Raw genomic sequence first — 12385 nt, forward strand, 5'->3', positions numbered from 1 at the left:
TGAGACATTCCTGTTCAAATAGACTCCTTTTGTTGAAAACTTTTGTATTACGATACCATGTACACCCACACACTCCATTAAAAATACAACTTTTCCAATGAAGTTTTAAATACTGATTTGCCTATTAGAACTAAGGATGACAAGGCTGTATGTACAAGTTCTCTGCTACTAAAGGATAAAGGTTGCCTGCTGATTAACTGCCTGTTCAGATATGTGAATTTCTGAAGTATGAACCACAGAAAAATCTGAAGTCAGTTGCTGAAACCAGCACAAATACTGTTTATTTGCAGGATGCTATTTTACATCGACACCAGGAAAAGACCTAAAAATCAACTAGATGAACTCATGTTAGGTGGCATAACAGTATTTTCATTAGGTTATGAGTCACAGGATTTTAGCACACCTTATTTATGTACTATCCAAAGACAGAAAGTATTCACAGTTACAGATTAATTGCTGTCCCTGCAACAGCAGTGTCGCAGGTACGATTTTGTGACAACACACACACACACACACCTACACACACGCACACACAGGGGAGAAAGATTAAAAAATAAAAAATATTAAGCTGAGTTTTGGTCTCAGTTACAGACAAGCTATTCAGTTGCGATTGATTCTATACACTTTTACAGCAATATGAAAGGGCAAAATATAAGGCCTAGAAAGAGGTATTTTATCAGTTTTAACTAAAACCAGGGCACAAGCTAACCTTTAAAGCTGTCTACACCAGTTCCAAGAGTATTAAATAATTTGTTCGACTTGCAACCAAGGGTCAACAGAAATCTAGAAAACCTTAACACAACTGAAGTCCATTTGCTGCCCTTCAAAAAAGTAAATTGGGAACATCAACCATCAGCAGCAATGCAGTGTAACTCATTTTGATTGTGCGAGCGTATTTGTGATGAAATAAAAAGCATTTAGCTGGGGTAAAATGGGAGAACCCTCCAGTCCTCTACAAATGTTAGAAGGCTACACAAAATTAACTTAAACATTTATTGTAGCTTAAAGATAACCTTAAACAGGTTTTAAGTGACAACTCAAGTATTTAATTGAATTGATCAACTGGAATTAATTCCAATCAATTCTAACCTCTTCAGACTGCTTTCCTTGAAAAAGGTAAGTGAAAAAACAGCAGTAACATGGAATTATATTAATATTTTAAATAATACTATTTGGCCATAGATTTGTGCAATGCTTCAGTTACTAATATTCAGAGAATCATTTAGGTTGGAAAAGACCTTTAAAGCTCACTGAGTGGAAAGAGCTCCAAATGCTTGTCATCTATCAAGTGTCTATTGCTACAGTCTCTGGATGATGTTTTCTTTTCACTAACTGGATTTCCACTTCACATCTTCCAAATACCAAGCATGAATCACACACAGATCATCAGGTTTCTGCTGTAAGGATAGGAATAGCATACCAGGAAGATAACAGTGATGACACTTCATGACACTTCAGCCAGAATAACTTCAGTGTCTTGTCCAAGAATTGAGTATATTTTATATATTACTTTTTGAAAAGAAAAGAAAAAAAGAAAACCAAAACTCACTACATCAACTCTATGGCAGTGTAACAACAAAAACCCAACAAACAAACAAACAAAGAAACAAAAAGCAGGTACCAATTTAAATACAAGGTGAAATGAGTAGCTTAGCTAAGCTTCCACAGTTACTTAAAAATGAGAGGGAAATTTTCTAAGATGCAAGAGCTGGCAATGTTAGGATCCTCTGCTCAATAGCATATATAGGAAGAACAGAGGGAAATATAACACGGGGAAGCTTACCAAGGTATAGAAGTCCATTTTAGTCTATTTGTTCCCTAAAAATGTCAGTAAAGTTGTCTACCAGCTGTAAGTCAATTTGTGGTCATTTCATAAAGGTGCATGTTTATACACCCACTGACAACCACAGATTCATCCTCTTAGCAAATGTAGGAAAAAAAATGTGCAGCATCTGATTCATTTCCAAAAACATTCTTTTCCATCACTTCCAAAATCTTTTACCCCCAGAAATATATTAAGAGCTTTTTACTTACGAGTTCTTTCTGATGTTTCTTTTCCTGTTTTCTTCACTTTAATTAAACTTTATGTTTTGCTAAAGATTAGCAAAACTTGGAAAAAGAGCACCTGGTTAAGCTGAACAGATTTCTGTTGACCCAGTTATATGGAAGTTATACCTATAACAGTAACAGATTAAAAGTGTCTTTGGCTCTTGCTTCCATTATTGGAAGCCAAATTACTTGTGACATACAAACCCTTTTTATGCAAATGCTGTATTTGTTGCAAAATTCATGCCAATTTGTCCTGAACCATTTTCTAGAGTCAGTTGTTACTGACTTGTTAAGCTTGTTAGCTTAATATTTAGGTACAATTACAGCTATTTCACTTAAAATCTTAGAAATCACAATTTAGCCTAGCATTAAAAGTTATATTGCTTCTAAGTTCATCCTTTTAAGAACTAAACCAGCAGCTCCACTGCTATTTCCTTACAGTTTTACTACAGTATATGTACACATTTACATCAGAAAGCTTATTAAAATGCGTTTTAAAGTAAGAGGCTTATTGTAAACACTAAATAACCACACTCCACTGAATTAATTTCTTGTGCAAACTGGCATCAAACACAGAATTAAGGTTATGCATATAAGTACATGAGAAGCAAATGACTTTATATGTTCTACCACGATTAACTTTAAAGAGCAGTATTTAGTGTCATGGTAATCTGAATATTCAGACTATTTCCCAGGGAAAGGCATTTTCTTCTTAGCATCATGAAATTCTGGGTTTTGTATTTGCATACATACTGTATATTTACGTATATACAAATATACACAAACAATCTTTGTCTTTGGCAGCTGAGTTTGGGAAAAAAAAAGAAAAACACAAACAAAAAAAACCAACCAAACAAACAGCAAGAAACACATTTTAACTGAATTGACCACCTGTACACAATCACAACCTCCAGGTCCAGGGCAGTAAACTGATGTGCTTTTGCTAAGCTAGGTTTAATCCTGAAAGCAGTCAAGCTGATTTCAATACAGCTGAAAATTTACCATTACACCTGAAACACTTCCCCCCCTTCCCCTGGACTGCATTCTATAGAGATTTAAACACTGCTAATACATTGTAAAATATTTCTACAGAAAAGTAATGTTTTTCTTTGTTCCAAAACATCCACCGGTCCTTTTTTGTTAAATGCTCCATGAATCCATGCGGAACATTTTAAGAAGTCTTTAGGGATCAAAGTTTAATAGCACCTCATACTTCAAGGACCTACTTATAAAAATCAACATTAACATTACCTAATAAAGAAAGGCAAGGCAAAGACAACGTGATAAAGTTACAGAACTTAAACATCATTCCATTCATTTCCCCCCCCCCCAAAAAAAAAAGATCAAAAGAAAAAAAAAAAAAAAAACCACTAGAACTGTCCTACACAGATAAAAAAAAGAGTGACACAAGCAGTGGTCCCTACTAAAATGTACTGTCATTTAATGCTGGTGTTTAACATGCCCATCGCCTGCAACGGACATTCTGCTAGGGAATTCCAATCCCCAGTATGGAAGAAAAAGTAGTATGTGGACTATTCAATAGTCTATTTTTAATTACTTAGAAACACAAAGTTATAGAATCTGGGCAAGACTAAAGTTATAAACAAAAAGAACCCCAAATCTATATTATCTATGTGCTAGGGGTAAGCAGACTTTGTTTCCCAAATGACTACTTTTAGCTGGATCACAACATAGACCAAACACTCTTGATACACCAAAAATTAAAAGAAGTATGCCAAAGGCAATTTACAGAAGTCTAAAACCCATTTTTAAAAGGTACTTTAATTTGTTCATTTGTACCTGTAATGACTATTGCAGATTTAACATTAAAAAGTCAGTACTTTTTTTTTTTCTTCAAATGGAAATCATTTGTGGTGTGTACAACTATTACAGTGGTTTAATATTTATATGTATATATTATTTTTTAAGACACCAAAGTTTCATTCCTATTAAGCAATAGGGCAGGTTTGGCAAATTCTGATGAAGAAAGTCACAGCATGTCTTCTCCCCTCAGAAATTGGCATCTCAGATAGTAACATTAACATTGACAATAGTTCCTCAGATAACTATGTCCAAGCAGTCTGTTCATTTCATTTTCTGAAATGCTACATTTGAGACCAAAAGAAAAACAAGGTAACTGAAGTTTCAAATATGTAAGTGATTACTAGAATTATGCCACAAAATTATTTTTACAATACATTTCTGCAGAAATAATCCCTAGGTGAAGCTTTTCTTTTATACACATATACAAAATTTAGACAGCAATATACACATAATCACAGTGAAGATGCTGGCAAGTTCACCAATTCGTAATGTAAATACAGAATGCAAAGCAGCCTTCAAAGAGAACAATGCTACACAGCAAGCAGAGCTAGCTTGTTAAATAGCAAACATCAAAAGTTCCCCACAAAAGGGATTGCTGTGCAAGAAAAGCAGCATGCACTTTGATACAAATAGCAGTTTATGGCTAATGGTTGACATAACTGTGGTAACAGTGACTCTTGAGTGGCTGTGCATAGTTAAACTTCTATGTCATCTGTTTTCCTTTATACCATTCCACAAACTCATCCAACAACACTGGCCCTGTAGAGAGATCAAATAACCATATTTTACAAAACTTTGTAAAAGGACACTGAATGATTAAGCTCAGGGAAATAAATTCTTTTAAACCACCACATGTAGAGGTACTTACAGGCTCCATCTTCATCATAGTTACTGAGGTCAAGGTTAATTGTTCTGCTGAATTCAAGAACATTACACCACTGGTCCTTATTGATAACTTTGTATTTTGATTGCTGCTTAAGACAAGAAAAAGAAGAAAATTTAGATCTTGGGATGAATTATTAATAGGTATGCCATCTAAAACTAAACAGGATTAAAGAAGCTACTGGATAGTCTAACTACAGTTGGCTAACTCATGTTTCTAATTAAGACATCTTTCAGTGGACAAACATACACCAATAAACTGAAAATCCATAAGCAAATCAAAGACATTCTATACTTTATCCTGCATTAAGTAAATCTTAACAGCACAGGGATTTGGGGAAAAGAAAGAAAGGAAAAAATAATGAGTTCTGAGTGCTGCTTTGGAAGTTAATATATTCTAAATAAGAACAAAAAGTTCTTAGCTATTTGTTCTGCCTCTAGTTAAATTATAAGATAAGAGAGATCAAATAAATGTAATGCTGTTTCAAATGTCATACCTCTAGAAACTGGTGAAATACTGGAAAAAGGGACCATGTTTTTCCTAGAAGAAGGCCCAACATGCACTTGGCAGTATTGATATCTAGGCTGCGCTGGTCCTTTTCCTGAATAAAAAGGAAAAGGTCAAGAAGGAAAAAAGAGCATGATAGAAAGAAACAATAAATAGCAGTATCTAACAGTGGGTTTTAATAAAGATTTACTTCCTCATAGCTAATGGCTTGCTATACAGAGATGCAGCAGTCCACAGACTTCCCAAAAAACCTGTCACTGGTAGTGCAGATGAGGCATACACTCCTCTTTGTGACTTCAGACCTTTCTAGAAAGCAACAGCCAGTTCTAAAACATTGACCAAGTCTGAATCAGAGTGGATTCAGCTGCACCTAGACTCCTCTCTGACAAATTCATAAAGGAAAGGAGTCTACTCACAACCCTGTGACTCAAGTAGGGTCTTCCCTCATCCTTTTCCCTTACTCCTGTGCAAATCACTCTAACCCAATCTTGACACTACCTTCCCCATCCCTGTACAGCTCATTTCCCCTGATCCCTCTCTAAGTCACTCCCATCCATTTTCAACCCCTACACATGCCTTCCACACAGTAAGTAATAGAGTGAACCTTGCCATCCAGTTCTGTTAAGTTGCACTTTCATAAACCTGTAATAAAATCACCTTTTTCTGGTATCTTTGTAAGTGATTCTTTACTTGACTTTAAGACCTTCCACTCCAATATGTGAAACAGACCCCTGCCATATTTGCACATGTGCCTCTGCACAGCTGTAATCTCTTAAAATAGTCCCACTGCACCTTATTGCCTGTGGTATTATTACAGCTACGTGAGGGTCAGTGGACAGCTAAGCAGCTATCAAGTAACATTGACTATGCAAACAGGGAGCAAGGGGGCTTTCTGTTCCATTTTCTACCTATTACATGAAATTTACATTAAGTTATCAAATGAGCAGAGGAAACATATTACACCAGCACATGGAGACCTTTCTCAGAACTGTCCCAGTTCAACACACCAGTTGCATATTAAGGCTTTGGGGGTGGGTTGTTTGGTTTTTTTTTATTTCTGCTAAGAAAAAGAACCATTATTTGTGCCAGCAGATTCAGTGGGGAGGTTAATATCATTACCTAACTTCTGCACATCTCAAAATTAACATGCGAACATTTAAGATCCCATTGTATTATTTTAAGTAGTTTATCCATTTATATTTGTTGTCTTGGTATTAAATACATTTTTTTGAAAGACTGAACATATAACATCACCTTTTTATGCCTTGGTTCAGCTACAAGTTCAGAAATTAATGGAATCACACAAAATGAAGCTCCAAACTAGCTACCGTAGGCCCTGACCTCCTTGATCACTCTCTATATATACATGATGACAGGCTGCAAAGTCTAAATTAAGAAAAAAGAAGGATATAGGGATATCTAGGACACAGGGAACACCTAACAGAACAGGGAAAGACAGCTGCCCCAGACAAATGGAACTGAGACCTATGCCTCATCTGTACAAGTGCAGTTGTGTGTTATTACAGAATACACATCTTTATTAAAAAATAGCAAGCTCAAAACATAACTGGATTGTCTTCTATCATGTAGGAAGGATGTGGTAGAGCGAGATCCCAGTTCTCAAATGACTGATGCCTTACCCCCAAGGTTATCCTCTGTCACTGAAACCCATTTAATACAAAATAGACCTCAATTCTAAAACTGCATAGACAGAATTTAGTGGAGAGGAAAGTGGGGAGGGTGAGCAACTCTGAACAAAAATCAGAAGCTGTTTTACATTCTGGCTACTAAACCCAAAAGGAACTTCACTCAATCTGATCTAGAGGAAAAAAGTAAAGTCCAGGATGAACAAAGCTTTCCAATTAGCAATAAAGCTGCTAAACACACCTGCAAAGGCTTTTTTGTATTAATAGGATGCACTGTAACTGATTTCTAACACCGAATTTCTAAAAACTAATTCTCTTTCCAAAGCTCATCTATATTTCTGTCAAATACTTTTAAACAGAAGAATACATTTTATTTCCATTCTGTTTATACTCTGAAATCTTCCCACACACTCCAGTGTTCATGATATCAGGCCCTGCAGCCTTTACTTTGGCCATGTTATTTTGCATGCCTTACACAGTTAAGCTTCCATACTCTCCTTCTCCAACTACTGTGCAGAACAAATTGTTCAGCTAAGCCCTTTATGCCCACCTCCAACTACCTAATGACACATCTGCCATGATATGCTCCAACTTCATTCTTATCATGCACTATAGATACTCACATTCTCTGTCTTGGAAACAGTGGAAAGAATGTATTGACACTCTGATAAATTTCAGTATTTGATTTCCATTGATGATAAAGTCTTTCACAAGATTTTTTTCACCAATATTTCAGATAAAAGACCTATTTAAGTAATGAAATAAATGGATCTGTATGTTCTCAAACTTGGTACCACTGTCACACCAATATGGCAACTCCTGAAACAACTCCACCCAGTACCCTCTTTTTAAGTTCCTGCACTTACTTTTGACATGCCATTGGCTGGCACGGATTTATTCCATCAATATCTCTGACTTCTTTGGCAATGTTAGTTATTTCTAGCTTTGCATTTCATCCTGAGCAAAACTGGGTAAGTCTTCACCAGCAAAGAAGGAATTAAGATGCTGATATGGCTTTTTTCCTCTCAGACTAATACCATGTGTTATATTCAGCTGTAGGTTTCCCTGCTTAAAAGTCAGAATCTCTGCATGCTGACATGCAAAAAGCATTGGTGGCTTAATCTGATTAATTTATGACATATTTAACTATCAGAATTGTCATCAGTTCCACTTCATTTTATTATTTTTCTTATGTTACTTTTTTTGCTGGAAAGTTTCTTGCTGCTTTTGGTTTTCCTGAACTCAAATCTAAGTTTCAATTTCCTGTGGTCACTTTTATGATAAATCTTCTGTACATTCTATCATGTTAACAAGATGGATGTCCAAATTTTTTCAGAAAATTAAAGTTGTTTTATTGCTCCCTTCAAGTAGAAATATTCTTATCTATATTGTGGGTTTCAATACCAGGTATAACTCTATCAGTACACATCTTATAGTAGAAAGACTGATATTAGGATATTAATAACAGCAAATGGTTTGAATGGGAAGGGACCCTGAAGGTCATCTAGTTCAAACTCCCCTGCATGGGCAGGGACACCTCCAACTAGACCAGGCTGCCCACAGCCCCATCCAACCTGGCCCTGAGCACTTCCAGGGAGTGGACATCCACAACTGGGCAACCTGTTCCAGTGTCTCCCCACCTTCATGCTAAAGAATTTCTTCCTAATGTCTACCCTAAATCTATCCAGTTTCAAGTTGTTGACTGTCCACACAGATGGTGACATCAGCAAACTTGCTGAGGGTGCACTCAACCCCACTGTCTGTGTTGCTGACAAAGATGTTAAATAGTGCTGGTCCCAATACCAGGGATGTTTAATAAATAATCAGAGCATAACTAATGACCTTCCAACAGTCTTCTAAATCAATAATTTTATCATATCTAGCTTTTATTATTTTTACCACCTACAATAATGCCTGGACTGCCTTCCTATTGTAAACAAACCTATTTACATGCTTGCAAAATTCAAATAGTAACAATAAAAACCAGGGTAATTATAAAGCCAGTGGAAGTAAGTGGCAAAGCTCCGATCTGCGACAGAACATGGTCTAAATTGGGGTCTAAACAGGGTCTAAACTTGAAGTCACAAAATGCATTGAAGCAGAGGTAACAAAACATATGAAAACACTCGACCACTGAACATCAATCATCCTACATACTTATCTAGTTCTGGAATTTTCCATATACTTTTTTAGAACACAGAACAGTTGCTTTTGTTAGAAGCAATAGTGAGTGGTATCGTAAGAAAACCAGAAGTACAGAGTCTTTCCACTATTACTCATGACAGTAAAGTTCTAATTTCAGATGCTGGTCTTCAACAGTACTTACCCGTGCAAAGTCAAATGCATATCTATATATAAGTTTAAAATTGGTAGGCTCATTTAATAAAGATCTCAAGTAATCCAGAGAATTTCTCAATTTTTCTGTAGTATCACATCTACAAGAAAAGCACAAAGTGAATTTAGAGTCTGCATTCTAAAACATCAGACACCTGTATAAGAAAAGAATCACTAACATATCCCCATCAATCTGTTCAAAATACAGGGCCCTGCAGAAAGGCATGTCTGTGAGTCTGTCTGCATAAAATACCTTGATTAAAATCACAGTGAAATTCATTTAGATAAAATAGCAAAGTCTTACACTGGTACTTTGACAAAAATTTGGTTGGCTTTGTAGAAAATGCACTAAACAGATATAAAATAAGAGCTTATCTACACACGGCAAATAACCAGCAAATCACAGAATATAAATGCACATAATAAATATAAATACACATGTAAGTAAATAAATAAATATAAATATACATCAAATACTAGTTTTGCTGAAACTACAGAACTCTCCACACAGTTTTAGTGATTCTGTTCTGGAAGATAACACACAGCTCTTTTTCCAACTCTCTATGCAATGTGATTATTCAATTACATTTATGTTAATTAGGCCATGAAAATAAGCTCTCAACTGGACAAAAAGGACAGTGCAGAGGCACAGAAAGAGTTTATATTATTTAGCATTTTAAACTACACATGATCTAACACATACTACTATCTATAGATACACCCAATCCAGTAACAAAGATAGATGTCCTTGGGAAAAGGAACAATATCAAACTTCATGACATTTTTTGTTTTCTTAAGACTGCAGACATTGTAATCCAGCTGTATAGGAATGCAGCTGTCATGTCTCAAGTTGTCTCTAAGTGGCTATATCTCCATAAATAAAACAAAAAAATATATGGCTTCTACTACATAGCAGAACTCTCTGCTTTAGGTATTACGAGTCAAAACATCAAAGTCTGTTTTTTCTAAAAAACTGGGTTTACTGTAACAACCTTAAGAGGTATTTTAAAGCACTTACTGTAGTGATGTCATTCCTTTTAACCATTCTTGTAATGTAAAATACCCCATGTTCTGTGCATCCAACTTCCATGCTAATACAAGCATAACTACCTGTTTTAAAGAGAAAAAAAAAAAATAAGACTTAAAAGAATAAACAAAAAGACCCAATACATTTTTCAAGTAACTACAATTCAGCAGTGGTTTAGTAGGCTACAAATGCTTTACTCATATAAATGGGATGTTCAGATGCTTGCTATGCTATTTTAAAAGTTTAGAAACCTGAAAGTGCAAACATGTACAAGAATCCAAACAAAGAAAACAGTGCAAAGATAAAGGGTGAACATTCACCCAAGTTATCAGTAGCCACCTTGCTTCAAGGGAGCACACACAATTATCTGATCAGGAAGATGAGCTGGTGCAGAAGCTACGTAAAAGGCTTCCCAAAACAACTACAAAATTAAAGTAATTCAAATAATTGAATTCAAATAATTCAAATTCAAATAGCTGAATTTGACAACAAGCTCCATTTGACATTTGTTATCCATAAGCTCTCTGTAGTTGTTATTCTAAAGCTAGTATCGACCCCACCTGAATCCTGCTGCCCTGTGATACTGTCAGTCTACCTAATTTTGCAGGTCTGAACATGAGAAAGAATTGCAGATGTTCACTCAAGGTAGGTCAGCTGACACCAACATATATCACACACACAAATACTTCAATTTTGTGAAAATGGAAAGAGACCTTTTCATATCTTACACGAACGATTGATGCAATAAAGAACTGAGATAAAATGATACCGTAAGAGTGCTACCTTATTTAGGAACCTTAATAAAACTTTTTTTACATATGCAAGGAAAAATCTGCAGCATAAACGACCCTGCAGATTAGGAGAATAAAATAATCCATTTAAATTTGCAAATCAGCCATTAGCTAGCTAATGTTAGTGCATCTCTATACAGTTTTTATGTAAAATTAGGATACCTACTAATACAGAGAAATGTCTACATAAAACTCAAAAGTTTATTATACTAATAAACACCAAAATTATCAAATTACATGTTGTATTTTTAGTAAATATATCAAAACCACAATTCTCATTTTACTTTGGCAGAAATGATGCTTTATGAATCCTTCAAAAGATGGGACTTGAATATAGATTTAAAAGCAAAAATTAGGCACTGGGAAAAAAACTGAAAAAGGCACAACCATTCCTTCTGGAATTGTATTTACTTCTAAATACATACATATAGAATATATATATAATTATATAAAATCCTTGTTTGTGTTTTGACAAGGCATGATGAGAGTGCCAATACTGCTCACAATATTTCAAATCCCTTTCTCTCCTAGAAAAGGTAAAGAAAGTATTACTTTGTAGTTTTGTAATTTCTAAATTAATCTATCTCCAGTATTGTCTCTCTGTTTCAGGAAAGACAACCATTAGTTTCTTGGGTTTTCTTTCCTCTTTTTTTAAAATCTTTCTTATTTAGGGAAGAAGGGTCCTGGAAAGTGAAATAGTAGTGGTGGCAGTAAAGACAAAATGATTTTACAGGTTGACAGTTTGGTGTTTAAAATAAAGGCAAGTTGGCTCAAAGCATGTTTATAAATCTCCCTGGCTTATATTTCTTTACTTTTTTTTTAAATCTCAAGAATATTTTAATTCTTCATAGAAAAGCAGGAGATATAAGACAGGTGCATATGAACTGTAACAGATTTGGCATCTTTTGAATGGAATCTGAACTTACATTTTCTGGTTCAACTCCAATGTCTTCACAAAATTTCTCCATACCTTCTGGCCCTACAACATCATCAGTGCCTGCAAACAAAATGCATTTTACTTATCTCAGAAAATTAAAGCAGTCTGACCTTGACAGCACAAATGCAATCATGCAGTACATGAACTTCCATACAGTTGTTTTGTCTTTTTGACATGCAATAAATATTTCCACACTTACTATCAGACTTGGATACACTTAAATCTTTATCTCACCTTTGGAAACAGAGACAGAAAAACTGTAAAACAATTTTCCATTCCTGACAATGTCCTTTATTCTATACGTTTACTAAAATAATCTTGGAAGAGTAAATTAATAACATCTTGAAGAATGCACTTAAGACTAGCAGAACATCCACATGTTAAACA

General features: G+C 35.1%; 1 protein-coding gene across 28 annotated transcripts in view; it reads right to left on the reverse strand.

Moving 5' to 3' along the window:
- Positions 1–251: 251 nt before the first annotated feature.
- The window catches only part of DCUN1D4 (defective in cullin neddylation 1 domain containing 4), a 41756-nt gene continuing 29622 nt past the window's right edge, over positions 252–12385 (reverse strand). For 19 of the 28 annotated variants that reach the window (XM_071743569.1, XM_071743571.1, XM_071743564.1 and 16 more), the window contains 6 exons: positions 11988–12058; positions 10262–10353; positions 9236–9344; positions 5253–5357; positions 4742–4847; positions 3812–4632 (listed from right to left, as the gene is read on the reverse strand). In XM_071743569.1, the coding sequence (XP_071599670.1) occupies positions 4577–4632; positions 4742–4847; positions 5253–5357; positions 9236–9344; positions 10262–10353; positions 11988–12058 (539 nt within the window). In that variant the 3' untranslated portion in view covers positions 3812–4576. Of the gene's footprint in view, positions 4633–4741; positions 4848–5252; positions 5358–9235; positions 9345–10261; positions 10354–11987; positions 12059–12385 lie in introns of all 28 variants that reach the window. The other 9 variants (XM_071743558.1, XM_071743561.1, XM_071743574.1 and 6 more) reach the window with 1 other exon arrangement.

This window comes from Heliangelus exortis, chromosome 4, assembly GCF_036169615.1.
Source record: "Heliangelus exortis chromosome 4, bHelExo1.hap1, whole genome shotgun sequence".
NCBI lineage: Eukaryota > Metazoa > Chordata > Aves > Apodiformes > Trochilidae > Heliangelus > Heliangelus exortis.